Source organism: Vigna unguiculata, chromosome 1, assembly GCF_004118075.2.
Source record: "Vigna unguiculata cultivar IT97K-499-35 chromosome 1, ASM411807v1, whole genome shotgun sequence".
In the NCBI taxonomy this organism is placed as follows: Eukaryota; Viridiplantae; Streptophyta; class Magnoliopsida; order Fabales; family Fabaceae; genus Vigna; species Vigna unguiculata.
Genome location: NC_040279.1, coordinates 4,902,551 through 4,919,076, shown reverse-complemented (window position 1 = coordinate 4,919,076; position 16,526 = coordinate 4,902,551). Strand labels below are relative to the sequence as shown.

At 34.5% G+C, this 16,526-nt stretch overlaps 3 protein-coding genes across 7 annotated transcripts; 2 read left to right on the top strand and 1 right to left on the bottom strand.

The window, feature by feature from the left end:
- Nucleotides 1–2,603: 2,603 nt before the first annotated feature.
- LOC114187382 (protein MAIN-LIKE 2-like) lies at nt 2,604–5,407 on the bottom strand. Its single transcript, XM_028075630.1, has 5 exons — nt 5,370–5,407; nt 3,709–3,781; nt 3,544–3,637; nt 2,828–3,441; nt 2,604–2,756 (listed from the first exon to the last, which is right to left on the bottom strand). Exons 1-5 carry the CDS (start codon nt 5,405–5,407, stop codon nt 2,604–2,606), a joined length of 972 nt encoding a protein of 323 aa, XP_027931431.1.
- A 3,372-nt stretch (nt 5,408–8,779) lies between these two features.
- Nucleotides 8,780–10,202, top strand: LOC114187374. Its single transcript, XM_028075618.1, has 2 exons — nt 8,780–9,278; nt 9,379–10,202. Exons 1-2 carry the CDS (start codon nt 8,780–8,782, stop codon nt 10,200–10,202), a joined length of 1,323 nt encoding a protein of 440 aa, XP_027931419.1.
- Nucleotides 10,203–12,131: 1,929 nt separating this feature from the next.
- LOC114165225 (basic leucine zipper 24-like) lies at nt 12,132–14,099 on the top strand. 5 transcript variants are annotated; one of them, XM_028050061.1, is made up of 2 exons: nt 12,132–12,315; nt 13,012–14,099. In XM_028050061.1, exon 2 carries the CDS (start codon nt 13,021–13,023, stop codon nt 13,804–13,806), a length of 786 nt encoding a protein of 261 aa, XP_027905862.1. In that variant the 5' UTR covers nt 12,132–12,315; nt 13,012–13,020; the 3' UTR covers nt 13,807–14,099. The 5 variants fall into 5 exon arrangements, with proteins under 5 accessions (XP_027905862.1, XP_027905825.1, XP_027905782.1 ...); XM_028050024.1 differs by having other exon boundaries at nt 12,962–14,099; XM_028049981.1 differs by having other exon boundaries at nt 12,132–12,362; nt 12,953–14,099.
- Nucleotides 14,100–16,526: the final 2,427 nt, after the last annotated feature.

Genomic DNA, 16,526 nt, shown 5'->3' with positions numbered 1-16,526 from the left:
TAACTGAAAATATGAAACAAACACTGGTACTAATGACCAAAATATCCAACATAACTTCCCACTTCATTGTTCTTCACTCCTCAATTTCGAAGATAGTGTGACTCGAAAATTCTAAAAAACCCCGTGGCCACATTACCTAACATTTAATGTCATGGTCATGGAAATGAATTTGTACTATGTTAAGGTTAGTGTGAGGATATTATGTTCACAATGAAATTTGATTTTTATATAAAAATTGGGTAATGAAGACCAAAATAGTCATCACAACTCCCCACTTACTACCTCTGTACTCCCCATTTACAAACAATATCAGTATTAGCACAATTTTAAAAAGGTTCACCGTCCACATAACCCTTTATGAAGTGGTAAAATTATGTATCTTTATTTGCACATTATCCCAATAGCGTTGACAAGTTTTGTCCAAATTGCAAGGTAAGAGTAAATTTCTGAATTAAATATCAGCCTTGGCACCTCCCAATAAAGTTGACAAGTCTTGTCATAATTAGAAGGTGTAAGTGAGGCTAATTATTTGAAATATGCGTAAGCTTTAACAGTAGTCAAAGTAAATTTTTGAATGGACATGTTATCCCAATTGGAGTATCTTTCACCTTTTACAGGAGTGATATAATAAATCATCTTTGGCACCTCTCAATAAAGTTGATAGGTCTTGTCATAATTAGAAGGTGCAACTGAGGCCCTTTATTTCAAAGATGCGCCAGCTTTTACAGTGGTGAGAGTAAATTTCTGAGTTGGCACGTTATCCCAATTGAAGTATCTATTACCTTTTAGAAGAGTAATATAATAAATTAGCTTTGGCACCTCCCAATAAAGTTGATAAGTCTTGTCATAATTAGAAGGTGCAAGTGAAGCCAATTATTTGAAATATGCGTTAGCTTCTACAGTGGTCAAAGTAAATTTTTGAATTGACACGTTATCCCAATTGAAGTATCTATTACCTTTTAGAAGAGTAATATAATAAATCAGCTTTGGCACCTCCCAATAAAGTTGATAAGTCTTGTCATAATTAGAAGGTGCAAGTGAGGCCAATTATTTGAAATATGCATAAGCTTTTACAGTGGTCAAAGTAAATTTTTGAATTGGTACGTTATCCCAATTGAAGTATCTATTACCTTTTAGAAGAGTAATATAATAAATTAGCTTTGGCACCTCCCAATAAAGTTGATAGGTCTTGTCATAATTAGAAGGTGCAACTGAGGCCCTTTATTTCAAAGATGCGCCAGCTTTTACAGTGGTGAGAGTAAATATGTTTCTTGGCACGCTATCCAGGTGAAGATAGTCAGTTCTATTTAAGGTTGTGGTTCCTTAGTTTGAAAGTTGTGGAGTGCTCTAGTATAATAAGTAAAAATGGTTTTATTTGAGGAGTTGAATGCATATAATTCCTTTAATGTTGCTATTGATTTTGAAGATGGAAGGTTCTCCCTATGTAGACTTCCAAATGGGGTTACTCTTAATCATATGCGCATCATCATAAGAAGTCATTTGATGGGACCATCTGAGCCCCCACTAAGCCATTTGTGGTACCATGTCCCTCCTAAATTTGTTGCGGAAGGCATTGATGAGTTCCTTTTTGTAAGGAATGACGAAGATCTTCAACATGCCATTTAGTGGCACTCAATGATGGTCCCTACGGTGACAATATCTTTTTACGTCAACTTCATGAAAGTTGAGAAGTGTGACAACTTTGTACCTATTTAGTTTTTTTTTTGTATGTTGTAACATTGGTCTTTAAGATCATTGAACTTGTTGAGTTTATCTAAAGAAATTGTTGTTCGCTATTTAGCAATAAAGCATTTGCAATTATTAAATTTTTCCATTGCTGATCTTCTAAATTGTGTTAAACACGGTAAACTCTTACAAACACATAAACACAACCTATTTCACATGTAATAAAATATTAAACTACATCTTTGTCCTTTTAATCATCGTAGTGGTGTCTAGTTCCACACCGTGGTCGATGCCTGTTTCTAGTGGGGTTCCTCCTACGCACTTCAAGTATAGGTTCTTCTACATGTGAAGGTTGTGGTTCATGTTCCTTCTGAGGTTGATGATCATAATGCGCAATAGATGATGATGCTTCTGCATATGGATTGTGGACGTAGTAAACTGAGTCTTCTTGAGGCTGATCCAATCCTTCTAAGAAATTTGGACTTTGAGGATATGTACGCAACCACGGTTGTGCAGAAGGTGGTGTTTCATCATAAGTTGCAAACATACTTCGTATGCCTAGTTTTGTGTTTGAAGAAATTGAATTCCTTCTTCCCTCCATACCTGATGGTGGAGGTGGAGTGTTGAAGTCATGCCTAGTTTGTTGTGGTGGAGGGACATTTGCTGATGTCGATGCACGATGCATTCTAGGATCATTTAACATTTGTGGAACTGACAAATACAAAAATGATTTTGAAATGTACCATGACATGTACTCAATTGTGTGTTGAAGTGGCCCAAACATCGGTAGTCCATTCAATGTTAGGTCATGCCGGTTATTCCAAACCTTTATCCATTGCGCATGTCTAGTAACCCAGTTCTCATCTTACCTTCCCCTCATGTCTAATTTATGTAGATGATCAAGGTTGTTGGGTTCTTCAGGGATCTCTTGTGATAGCCGAAATTGCAACTTCACCCTGTCTGACTGGTGCCACTCCACAATGGCAAAACAAATTAAAGCATATTGCTTGGTCCTGATATGCTTCAACATCAATAATAGAGCCCAAACCCTCATAAGGAACCCAAATAAACTACAACAAAAATTGAAAATGTTAGTCATTCATTTACAACCATTTATCAATATAGAAATGGTAAATGTTACCTGATTTTGTTGCATGTGATATATCCTTGCCCGGTATCTGACTAAATCATTGTGGGGGACATTTCTGTAGTTCAGTACTCGACCGCCGCTCCATTGGCAAACTAGCGGAAAAGTTGGTGGAACTCTTGAAATGGGTGCAATAAAGGGCATCCGAAACCATGTCCATGATTGTAACAACGAAGCACATCCACCCATAGTCCTCGCACGTCCATCCGTTGCTCTGCACATCTCCCTATACAACACAGCCAAACACGCCGAACCCCAACTATATCTCCTGGTTCTTCGAAGATTAGTCAAATAGTTCAAGTACATTAAATGTACTTTATTCCCAGTCTTATCAGGCATTAAAACCCCTCCAATAAGTCCTAATATATAAGCTCTAGCATGTGTATGAATGACCTCAATACTGTAATTTTCATCTATAGGAAACAAATTATCCCTTAACCATTTTAGTTTGATCATAGAACCGACAATCGATTCTCCCTTAATCGGTATTATACCTAATAAGGTTTCACACATCTCGTCCCAATCTAACATAGTTGGACCAATGACAGGGGGTCCATCGTCAGGAAGCCCCAATTGAAGTGAGACATCTTGCAAGGTTATGGTGCATTCTTTAGTTGGAAAATGAAATGTGTGTGTTTCAGGCCTCCACCTTTCTACCAAGGTAGTGACTAAACTATGGTCAACCTTTAAATGTCACAATTTAGCCACACCGCCAAACCCTGCTTCTTGTATTATAGGCACAATACTTGGTTGAGGTTCAGGCATGGAGTGACAGTAAGACGACACAATGCTCCCTTCCGTGTCCTAAACAAAGAAGTAAAATATGTGATAACATAAAAACTTAGGTGTGTTAATAAGAAATGAAGTTGACATACCTGAGAAGAAATGTATGCAGCCCTATGCTTTTGTTGTCTCCATAGCAACATTTTTTTCAGTCTTTGTAGGTTTCTGTCGATAGCAAGAATTAAAAACAATAACATTAAACATTTATAGACAATGCAAGACTTCATGAGTGAAAACATAGTCGTTGGATTACTCAAACGAATGACATCCCTTAGATTGAGGTTGATGTATTGTCATGTCAATGGTCATTAATGTGAATCTGACAATCTGTCATGTGTAAAGACCTTTTCAGACTTAATCTTACATGTTATTTGCATAACATGATGGCGACTAAAGCTTGTATGAAGGTGACTACACGGTGCATACACCTTTTCAGAATTCGGGCTCAAAGATAAAAAAAATCGTGAATACCAATAAATTTTATTCATGAGAAGATAAATTAACCAGACAATAGTTCCTCAGTTGTAAAAAAGGGTGGAGAATGAAGTAAAGTGAATGTCTTTGACAATTTTATTTGTGGTCTTAATGATGGGATAAATACTTTTGTCTGTTTAATTTTTTGGAATAAAGGACCCAAAATTTGAACATGCAAAAGTTTTATTTGGATGACATTGAACATAAAGGTTGAAAATTATGTAGGGAGTCATCCGTAAGTGGGGAGTCAACCATTAATATGTGGGGAGTGAAGTTGAAAATTATGTTCCAAGGTTGCAGCTTTTTAAAAAATTCAATAATCGAATTGTGATCACGTAATACAGTCAATTAATCAAATTTTGTCTTCCAAATTCCATGACCAAAACACTGAATATTGACCATCGTGGATCTTTGTGGCTATTGAAAATTATCAAAATTTACAAGTCATCCGTAAGTGGGGAGTCAACCATTAATATGTGGAGAGTGAAGTTCGAAATTATGTTCTGAGGTTGGAGATTTTTAAAAATAAATAAAAATGGTATTACAATCACATAATTCAGTTAGTTACATAAATTTTCCATCCTACAATTTCCATTCACTAACAGGGGTTCTTGTCTTACTTAAAAATTGTCAAAATCCTCAACTCATCCATACATGGGGAGTCAAGCATTAATATATAGGGAATAGTGTTGTAGATCCTGGACTGCATCTTTTTAAAAATTTAAAATATCGTATTGTAAATATATATATATATATATATATATATATATATATATATATCCACCATCAAACATGTTTGTGGTGCTTCAAAATTCTAAATATCTTCAACTTATCCGTAAGTGGGGAGTAAAAAATTAATATGTGGGAAGTACCATTGTAAATTCTGGACTGGACGTGCATATTTAAAAAACTTTAAATATGGTATTGTGATCACACAATTTAGTCTCTTAAACAAAATTTCCATCATATAATTTTTGTTATCTGTCGTGGGTGCTTGTCTTACTTAACAATTGTCTAAATCCTCAAGTCATCCGTAAGTGGGGAGTCAATAATTAATATGTGGGGAGCAGTGTTCCAAATTATGAATTGCACTTGAAAGTGGTTAAAAAAAAATAAAATATCGTTTTGTGATCACATAATGTAGTCACTGACACACATTTTCCTTGATACAATTTTCCTAACCTAAGCACTGAATATCCACCATTAAAGGTGCATATTTAAAAAAAAAATAGGGTGAACTTTTGGTGGTGACATTTAATTTTTTCTTTTTTTAAAGTACTGCAACTGATGACCAAAATATCCAACATAACTCCCCATTTCTACCATCACAACTCCCCACATAAGTCATAATTAACTTAGGAGACTTTTTTTTTCATGTACACCATGCAAAGAAGACGTTATTAAACCAATGACATAAGTTTCAGATACGACAACAAATATTAATCCATACATAATGTCATCGAAAAATAGGTACTTAGTACTTAAAAAATAAGTTCATGTAAACACAAATACTTCGTTACATTGCACACACTAAAGTCGTTAATGGAAATTAAGTACTAATCATAAATATTACTAAACACACTATTCAGACTTCCCCAAACACATAAAGAACTAAGCTTTAGTCATCGATAGTATTGACTGTAGCTGAGTTTATTGCATCCATGTTGTCACTTTCAGGAGGATGTAAGGTCACTGAAAGCTTCATTGGGAGATCATGTGGGAGTGGAAGGAAGAAGGCAACCATGTCGTGAACATCATCATCCGTGAGGAGCTTAATTGTTTCATACTGGTCCCCTTCTCCTAACACGGGCTTGTGAAACCATACATCTTTGACTCTTCTTCTCTGACTGCAGCAATGATAGCTTGCAATTTCTTCTTTCAACATTAGTAAATTCATAGTAGTAGACACATAAAAAGCACAATTAATGCGACCTTCATAATTAACAGCAACAAGAAAACTATTGTGAATGTTATTCTCATGATGGATCACCATCCTTGTTTTGGTAATAAGCAGCTATGGTTATGAACTGAACGACCTAATAATTTATAAGCGGATTGGTTACTTGATAGTCAAAAAAAAAATCTTGACCCCTACATTAAAGTGGGTTCACGTGACAAAGTAAAGTGGGATAAAGCATGATTGACATTCATCGTGCAGTGTGTATATTAACTATGCATGTGATGTTGGTATCACGTGATGACATTGACTAAAGCCTACCACTCATAAGGTCCAGTGATTTTAATTTTAACCTGACATATCACATGCCAAATAATTAAAGCTGTAACACATAGGGAAAATCACTACATCACAAACCACTATGGAAAAAAATCCAAGGTTGTTCTACAAAGTGGATCTAAATCTTGTGTGTTGGATTAGTCTACTTTAAATCTAAACCAATAGCATAAACAAACAAAAAATGTCATTGTTGTAACCCACACTGAGCCATTCAGGCTATAAATAATGTCCTTCATCAATTCATTCATCAATCTAATCAAGTCAGTGCAAACTCCTACCCCCCAATAACATCTACAACATTCACTGTGTTTGTGTACTTCAATGGCAACATCTATATTGAAGATAACTATTTCGATAAATTCATTAGCTCCAACACGGCATGGGTGACCATAACAAATACCATGACGCTGTCCCAACTTAAGCAGGCAATCCTCAAGGAATTCAATTGTGCAACATTAAACGACTATGAAGTAGACTTACGTTACAGGTTACCGATCTTCATATCGGGCGACATTACACACTACCGATCTTGTACGATGTGTGGAGATGACGATGTTGAGTCCATTTTTGACATGGGAATGACAAAAGCATGTCATCTTTCAGTTGAGATAATGGCATTTATTACAACAAGGCAAAACAATGCAATCCCTGACGAAGTTTATTTTGATTTTTCTAATAACTTCAACATGTCCCTCAGTTTAAATTGAGGTTTATATTTTCTTATTTGAAGTATGTATTTTTATTTATGATGTTCTTCTTCATCAAATGTTTATGCAGCTTTTAATTTCAATGAATTTGAACTTACAAAATGGCGGTAATGAAATGATAATCTCTTATAAAATGTAGTCAAGTCACATGCTAACATTAGAGGTCGTGCCAGTCACATTGGTTCATAATAATTCGTGCCCCTCACATAGGTACATAAGAAGTCGTGTCAATCACATGAGTACATAAAAGCTCGTGCCACTTACATGATAACATTAACTATCGTGCAAGTCACATGTTCACATAACAGAAAGTGGCATGATAACTTCAATTTTGGTATAAAAGAATACCCTCACTTTCTAAACTCATAATCTTAATCTTGCAATTTCTCTTCGCTCTGAAAAATCATCAAAAGTCAGATTCAATCACAACCTCAGATGGAAGGGTCAATGTTTGTCTGTGTATACGATGATGGAGAAATCGCCAGTGACGCTCAAACTGGTGTCTACTTTGCATCTGCAAAGACAATCATGATCAACATCCATAGAGGTTTCAGCTTGTCCAAACTTATTCGCATAATAATGGACAAGGCAAATAGAGATCCAAGGGATGGAGTTCCACTTATTCACTTCAAATTTCTGACTAAAGTTTGTGGCCAACATGTGACATACACAACCATTCAGATCCAAGATGACAACGACTTAGACGACGCTTTCGACATGATACAGGCCACCCCAACTGTTACATCTATTGAACTCTGCACCACCTACAACTCAGGTACGAGACCTTTTGAAAATATTTCTTTAACACATTTTGATGCACATCATCCACATCCAAACACCGAACCGCAACAAGAACTATTTTACCTTAACACTACCTACCTAGGGGATTGGGGAAATGATATAAAGTCATATACCGAACTACTAACCGGTTCGTCTACCTCAAATATTTTTCAAACTCCCGCACATCACAACACCCAAAGGTCCTCTCCTCCAGCTATCATAGAAGTTGAAAACCTAGGTCTACCTACAGCATCCTTAGACGCATTTAGCGAAGATGAGGACAATATACTTTTTGGTCAACATGATGACCATGACCAAACCCTAGATGTCCACCCCATACAACAACAATACCCTCACCCTCACCCTCAGACACATGTCCCCGATAACCCACCACAACACTTCCAATTATATGAAGAATACAACCAAACCCCACACCAGGAATTCCCAAATGCTTATGACCACCACACAATGTTGCATGACAACTTTGAGAACGATGATGATACACTGACCCAAGGAATGAGGTTTCAAACAAAGGAACAACTTCTAGATGCTTTAAATAGGTACCACATAACAAACCATTGCACCTACAAAACCACACACTCAAACACAACAAGGTTGAGGGTGCAATGTGTGCAACATGTGTGTCCTTGGAAATGTCAGGGAATATTACGTACAAGGGACCAAGTGTGGGAAATTAGAAAGGTTGAAGGTGTGCACACATGTGCAACACAACTCATAACGCAAGACCACAGGCACCTGGGTTCAAGAATAATATCTCAACATGTAAGGCAAATGGTGGAGTCAGACCCATCCACACCAATTGCAACAATAATTTCTTCCATCCAAACCTCTATGGGATATAACACAACCTACAGAAAGGCATGGTTAGCAAAACAACAAGCAATTGAAGATGTGTACGGAAATTGGAAACAATCTTACAACTGATTGTCGTGCCTACTACAAGTCATGCAAACATATTTGCCTGGATTTGTATACAAGTTGAAAACCAGTCCAATTATAAACAGGGAGGAGGTCGTAGAAAACCAACAACACTTTCGAAGAGTGTTCTGGACATTCAAACCATGCATTGATGGCTTCCCATTTTGTAAACCAATAGTGCAAGTGGATGGAACCTTCCTTTACGGAAGGTATAGGGGCACCCTTCTAGTAGCTGTTGCACAAGATGGGAGAAATAACATTTTTCCCATTGCATTTGCTATAGTAGAGGGTAAAACCGCCGAAACTTGGTTTTTTTTCCTTAAAAACCTAAGGACACACGTTACGCCTCAACAAAATTTGTGCTTAATGTCAGACCGCCACAATTCAATCAGTGCAACATTCAACAGGCCCAGTAGTGGCTGGACTGAAGGGAACTGTGTGCAAGTGTTTTGTATTCGACACATTGCACAAAATTTTACAAAAAGATTCAAGAATACAACTCTGAAAAAGGACCTCGTCAACATGGGTAAGTTATTATATGTAAATTTGTCTTTTTCATTTTTTTGGTTGTTAATTTTTCACACCCATTATTAGAAAATAAATTCTTCTTATAATTATATTTGTAGCATACGCATTGACGGAGCCACGATGTAACTACTACTACAACATCATTAGAGAAGACAACCCAGAAGCAGCAGCTTGGGTAGACCAAATTCCAAGGGAGCAGTGGTGTCTTGCGTATGATCGAGGAAGAAGGTGGGGTCACGTAACAACGAATCTAGCTGAAGCAATAAATTCTGTCCTGAAGAAGACAAGGAATTTTCCCATTTCATCCATAATATTGGCCACGTACACCAGGTGCAACACATACTTCACAAAAAGAGGTAGGCAAATAACTACAATGGCCAGTGCTGGTCATGTATACTCTGAATATGCGACCAACTTCCTACAAGATGCGGACTCCAAGTCAAACACGCACCATGTCGTTGAATTTGATAGAAATACCACAAGATTCAGAGTGGAAGAGATGGTCAATTCCAGAGAAGTACGTCTTGCAGGAAAATTTGTGGTTAGATTAAATGAAAGGTGGTGCGATTGTGGAAAGTTTCAAAAAATACATCTACCATGTTCACATGTTATTGCAGCTTGCAAGCATGCACATCACGACTTCAGCATGTACATAAGTCCCCATTATAGGCTGGATGTCATCATGAAAGTATATGACAATTTATTTGGCGAGTTAAGACATGAAGAATATTGGCCAACATACCAAGGGTCACAGGTTTGGCCTCATCCTACCACAAAAAGGAGCGAGAGGGATCGTCCTAAATCAAGTAGAATTAGGACTGAGATGGACATTAAGGAAGGAAGACAATCAAAAAAGTGTTTCTTTTGTAGAACTGAAGGACACACAAGAAATCATTGTCCTAATAACCCTGCACTTAGATGATTCACATCAAACCACTTAGTTTATGTTGTACTTTTAATTGTGTTCAATAAACTTATACTTCATTCAATTCAATGGTACATCTTTTCTTATTATCTTTTATTGTTACTTATTTTACATAAACCAAAAATAAATAACAAAATTATTTAAAATACAATAATGAAATGCTTTTAAATTATTTTAGTTATTTCCATCATTTTTAAAATATTTTTAACAAATTTCCAATGTTTATAATATACAATTTTTAAAATTATCAAAAATTAAAAGATAACTGTAATTTTAATATTTATAAACATCTATTAAAAATAATTAATAGGTATAAATATACATTTGGTACCCAAACTTTTTCGAAAAGTTCAATTTGGTACCCGAAATTCAGGAATGTTCAATTTGGTACCCCAATTTTCTAAAGAGATTCAATTTGGTCTTCTCCGTTAAGTTGGAGTTAACACCGTGTCCGTACAGGACACGTGTCAAGCTATGAAATTTTTAATTTTTTTTAATTTTTTTTTCAAAAAAAATTAATTTTTTTTTCAAAAAGTTTAAAAACTGCCACGTGTCAGTTTATCATCGTGCCACGTGATAGCTTACAATCATGACACGTGGCAGTGTAATAGTTGTTTTCAATTTAGTACCCTAATTTAAATTTTTGGTTTAATTTAGTACCCCAATTTTTTAAAATCATCCAATTTGGTCATTTTTCATTTGAGACCAAATTAGTAAATAAGTTTAATTACAACCTATATATACATGTTACAATAACTTTTTCTAATATATACATCAAATCATTTCACCTAAATACTTAAATTATTTTATTTTTTACATTTTAACCTTTGTAATTTTTTATACATGAAATTTTTACACTTGTCATGATTAAAATAATTTGAATATTTAGGTGTAGTGATTTGATGTATAAATTCAAAATAATTATTTTAACATGTTTATATAAGTTATAATTAAGTTTATTTACTAATTTGGTCTCAAATAGGAAAGGACGAAATTGGATCATTTTAAAAAATTTGGGTACTAAATTGAACCAAAAATTTAAATTAGGGTACTAAATTGAAAATAACTATTACACTGCCACATGTCATGATTGTAAGCTGCCACGTGGCACGATGATAAACTAACACGTGGCAGTTTTTAAATTTTTGAAAAAAAAAATAATTTTTTTGAAAAAAAAATTAAAAAAAAAATAAAAATTTTATGGCTTGACACGTGTCCTGTACGAACATGGTGTTAACTCCAACTTAACGGAGATGACCAAATTGAATCTCTTTAGAAAATTGGGTACCAAATTGAATATTCCTAAATTTCAGGTACCAAATTGAACTTTCCGAAAAAGTTTGGGTACCAAATGTGTATTTATACCTAATTAATATTACACAAATTATAAAAAAATGAAATTAAATTAAATTGACTTTTATATTTTCAAATTGCTCATAAAATAACTTACTACACAATATAAAATCTATTTTTAAATCAACAAATTTGAAAAGAAAAAAATATAATTTATTATTATTTTTCTTTCAAATAATACCTAAAATAACTAAAAATACAATACTATATCTATTTCTAAAAAATATATATTTAACCTTTAATGTAAAATTTTTACAAAAGATAAAAGATAAAAAATAAATCTTATATCTATTTTATTACAAAAATTTTAAAAAATTAATTCTAATTTATTTTTTTAAAAAAACCAAGTTCAAAATTCGAATGCTTGGAAACCAAATTCTAACTTGAAATAAAAAGAAAAAAAAACATCATAAGTTAAAATTCGACTACCAAAGACTAAATTTTCAACTGAAAATAAAAATCTTGTCATTACGGTAAATTTAAATTTCAGTATGTTATTTAAGTAAAAAAAAGTGATCAACCGTACTTTTTGGGAAAAAAATTCGCAATTTCCCCCCTGCCCTACAAAGAAGAAATGTCCCGAGGGAGGTCCCATCAGTGGAAGAATAGTTCCTCTTCTTGTATCTTACAATACAATCCTCAGACTTACCCTTAACACGAAAATTAAGGCTAAAGAACAATCTCGACCAAAGCATAGACTTCTCAGAAGCTCACCCTTTTTCATGGCCTGAATCCTACCAAGAACGAATCTTGAAAGGTACATATAAAACAAACAGTCATGCTTCTGGTGCCACCAAGGGCCAGGTAAACCAATCCAATCTCTCTATGTTTGATTCTTAATTTCTAACACAAAGAAAGCACACTCTTGTTCCTTTATTGGCTCTTTCACATGACTCTTCATCATGTTTTTTGGCTACTCTTATTCTGTGCCATCTTGCCTCCACTACACCTTGGATTCTCTCTTCCCTTTCATCTAACTTCAATTTTGAAAAAAAAAGGTTTTTCCTTTATGCTCTGTGCTGTATTATTGGGAAGAGAATCCAACTGGGCAATCTTTACTTTGCTCAAATAAGCTTCTTTGAGAAGCTTTGTCACCCAACATTAAATTTGAGGAGAATAGTATTTGACATAATTCCTGGGCAATTGTTTAGTCATATATATATATATATATATATATATATATATATATATATATATATATATATATATATATATATATATTCCTTGATCAGGACCCCTCAAAATGAATTATTTGACTGTTTTTGTTCTAGGTATATGCTTCTTTGCATATATTCCATATTAAGTCTGTGTGCCTCTGATTTACATAATATATTGGGAAGGTTTTTTGTGTTCTGTTTCATTTTCATGTCATAGTGGTAGTTAATTTCAAATAGATGTTGCAGACGCACCCTTTTGTTGAGAGACTTCTGCTGATTATTCGTTTGGGGTGCAGAAAGAACACATGGATGATGGAAATGCTGAGCTTTCTGATAAGCTTTCAAACAATGTTCTATTTCTGAATCCAGAGTCATCTAGCAGTTTTCAGGCTTCAACATCTGTGAACACAGTTCCTGAATTATGTAGGAGTAGCAGCAGAACATGCACCCACACTCACACTTGCAACCCACCTGGCCCTGATGCTGCTCACACACACACATGCTATCACACTCACACCCAAATTTTTGCACCTGAAGATGATCACCACAAGGAGCACCACCACACCAACTCCAAACCAAAAAGGCCTTCTGGCAACCGAGAAGCAGTTAGAAAGTATAGGGAGAAGAAGAAGGCTCACACTGCATACTTGGAGGAGGAAGTTAAGAAATTGCGTTTGGTGAATCAGCAACTAGCAAGGAAACTACAAGGGCAAGCACTTCTTGAAGCAGAATTGGCAAGGTTGAGGAGCATTTTGGCACACCTCAAGGGGAAAATAGACAGTGAATTGGGTGCTTTCCCCTTTCAAAAGCAGTGTAACTCTTACATTTCCAAAGAAGGGAATGCTGGTTTGCTTTCTACTGCAAGAACAATTGGCCTTGAGTGTCAGAACAACATGACATGCTTCCATCCACATGCAGGATCATCATCACAGGCCAACATTTGTGCATATGGAAAGTCTGTGAGTCCATGGGAAGGAAACTGCCAACCTGAAATTGTAGATTGTGATGTAGATGCAAATAACTTGACCAGTAATGAAGGACAAACTGTGGAGACAGTGGATAACTTCTTGTCATCTGCATCTCAAGAGTGATGGTTTAGCCACACAAATGTCTTTCTCCTGAGATATTTTCCAATTGCTGTCAGTGATAGTAGGTAAGATGATGTACATTTAGTTAGTATAACCTAAAAGGTTTGTTTGTTACATAAGTCATATGAAGTTTGCATTCTGCAATCTATAGGATATGTATGTATATAGGCAAAGTATATTTAGAGATTTATACAATATGTATGCTAGCACACATAAATTAAGTGCTTTACTTGTTGATAAACAGATTTTGTTGTGTATTAAGTTTGTATTGTTAAATAAACTAATACTTCAAACTAGAGTGCGACATCATCATGCTCTTTGTTGTCTCCAACAAGTTCCTGTTCATCCTCTCGATGACTTCATTCTAGTGTAGAGTGTGGTGAATAGTCAAATTCCTTACATACTAGACCATTTTCTCGGATTTGTTTAAACATTGGTAGCATCCAATGTTTGAACTTTTTGAATTAATTTATTAATGAAATGCGAATCTTAATAGTTTATTTATGTTAAGAAAAACTATTTAAGTGAATTTAATTCAATTAAACTTCAATGAGTTATTTATCATAGAAATTTTGTCTAGGTTGATTAGTGTTCGTTCTATTAGTCAATTTTGAATAAATTAATCCATGATATTTGATCTTGAATCTAAATGAAGAATTGATCTATTTGAATTTTACTTTTGTTGTTGTTTTGTTTTCCTTTTCACAAGTTCTACTGATTTATTATGATTATGATTCTATTAATTGAGAATCTAATCTCCTATGTTTATGTTTGATAAATTGTTAATAGTAGAGTTTATGAAAAAAAAAACTTAGATTTATATTGTTAATTAAAAACTCTTTTGATGTAAATTACAATTCTTAGTTTAGCATAACATAAGCTCCTTTTTGTAGGAAAACTACAATTTGATACCCGAAAGTTGGTTCAAATTTCTGTTTTAGTTGAAATGAGTTGACTTTCCATGACAATAAGTCTCCTTTATGTAGACTCATTCTCTTATGCATATATTAACCACTAAAATGCTTTATTCATGGTGGTTTCTTCTCGTATCTTTGCCTTCTTTCAAATTTCATGAATTAGATTGAGTTCCATATGTAGATTAGCACTACCATTATCTTCGTTTAAGACTTGGTTTTGCCAAGATGATTCTTCGATTTTTGTATGTGTTGGGGGTTACACAAAAAATTTCAGACATTGCCAGATTTTAAAAAAAATGGATAAGTTGTAGGGAAAACGACTTATAATGAAGAAGTTGAGCTACCTCGGGTGATTTTGCTTCTGTTGTGAGTCAAAGTCAGTCAAAAGGGGAAGTTGTAAGGGGGTGTGAGACCTCCTTTGAGAAGTCGTAGTGGGGTCATACGACTTCAGTTTGAAGTCATAGTGGGGTTGGACAAAATTTAATTTAAATTTGAAGTCGGAAACAATATTGCCAAGGTCGGTAATAATATTGCCTGTTTGTAATTGACTACAAGGATTTTGTAATCGGTTATCAGGGGCTATGTGAGCCACTAATGTTATTGTTCGATTACAAAAAGTTTATAATCGATTACCATATCTTAATTGTGAAAAAAATGGTTTTACTTATCATATTTGAAGGTTGATGATGATATCTTTGTTCATTTTTTTATATTCTTTGCTTTTTGGATCATAAATTGTTTATTTCCCCTTATTTGAACATTGATTGAGTTGAAGAATAGCGATTGATTCATTAACTTTTAAGTTATAAATAATATTATTGAAGAGTATATATGTGTAATCCCTTTTGCTTACTATCTCTCCCCTTTGTGTACATATAAAAGTAGCATAACAAACAATATAAGATCACCGAAATAAAATGAGATATATAAAAACCAAAGCCAAGTGCAAATAAGTAATACAAGGATAGTAGTCAAATTAAGCATGCAAAAAAAATAAAAAATTAAAAGGGTCCAAAGGGATGGTGGAGATGATCCATGTGTTCTTCAAGTCAAGTTAATCAACCATTTAAATGGTGAAATCGTGTATCAACAAAAGCACGAAAATCGCAAATTTCATTCATAACATCTGTCAGAAGAGTATAGAAGTATCTTGAGCTAGTGGAGATGGTGTCTGCTCATCATGAATAGCCTGAGGCTGGTCATGTTTGTGAACCTACTAACCATCTTGGTTTTTAAGGAAACCAAAAAGAGCCAAAGCATCAGGACCAATTCTAGTAGACATTTTAACCGATACACAGGTTCAACCTCCAGAAGAATTTGAAAGTACCCCAAAAACATGGTAATGGGTGGGGATATGGGAAAGGTACATCATATTGTAAGGCCTTAGTCATTTGATGTTTGATAAGATGAGCCTAGTTAATCTCTCTTCTAGTTAAGAGTGCCCACATCAAAATTGTATCTTTTTCAATGGCTTGTGCAAGGTTAAAAGCATGTGGAAGTAGATGTAACAAATAATATAGTGCATGAAACAAGTTTCAACCTTCACAGACTCAATAAGTAATCTACCTCTAATGTTGGCATTTTCAATACAAATCATATTTGTAGCATTATGAGTAGAATGGTCAATTTTCCACTCATCTACCATATTTCCTTCAAAAGATACACCTACAATGACCTACCAGGATGGTTAGAAGTTGTCCAAGACACTAATCTTAGGATAATTGTTCAATGCATTAGTTCTCTTGTGAATGTTGATGGTGACACTGACACATCCTGCTATATTTTGGAACGTGTTTTTTGGTCTTT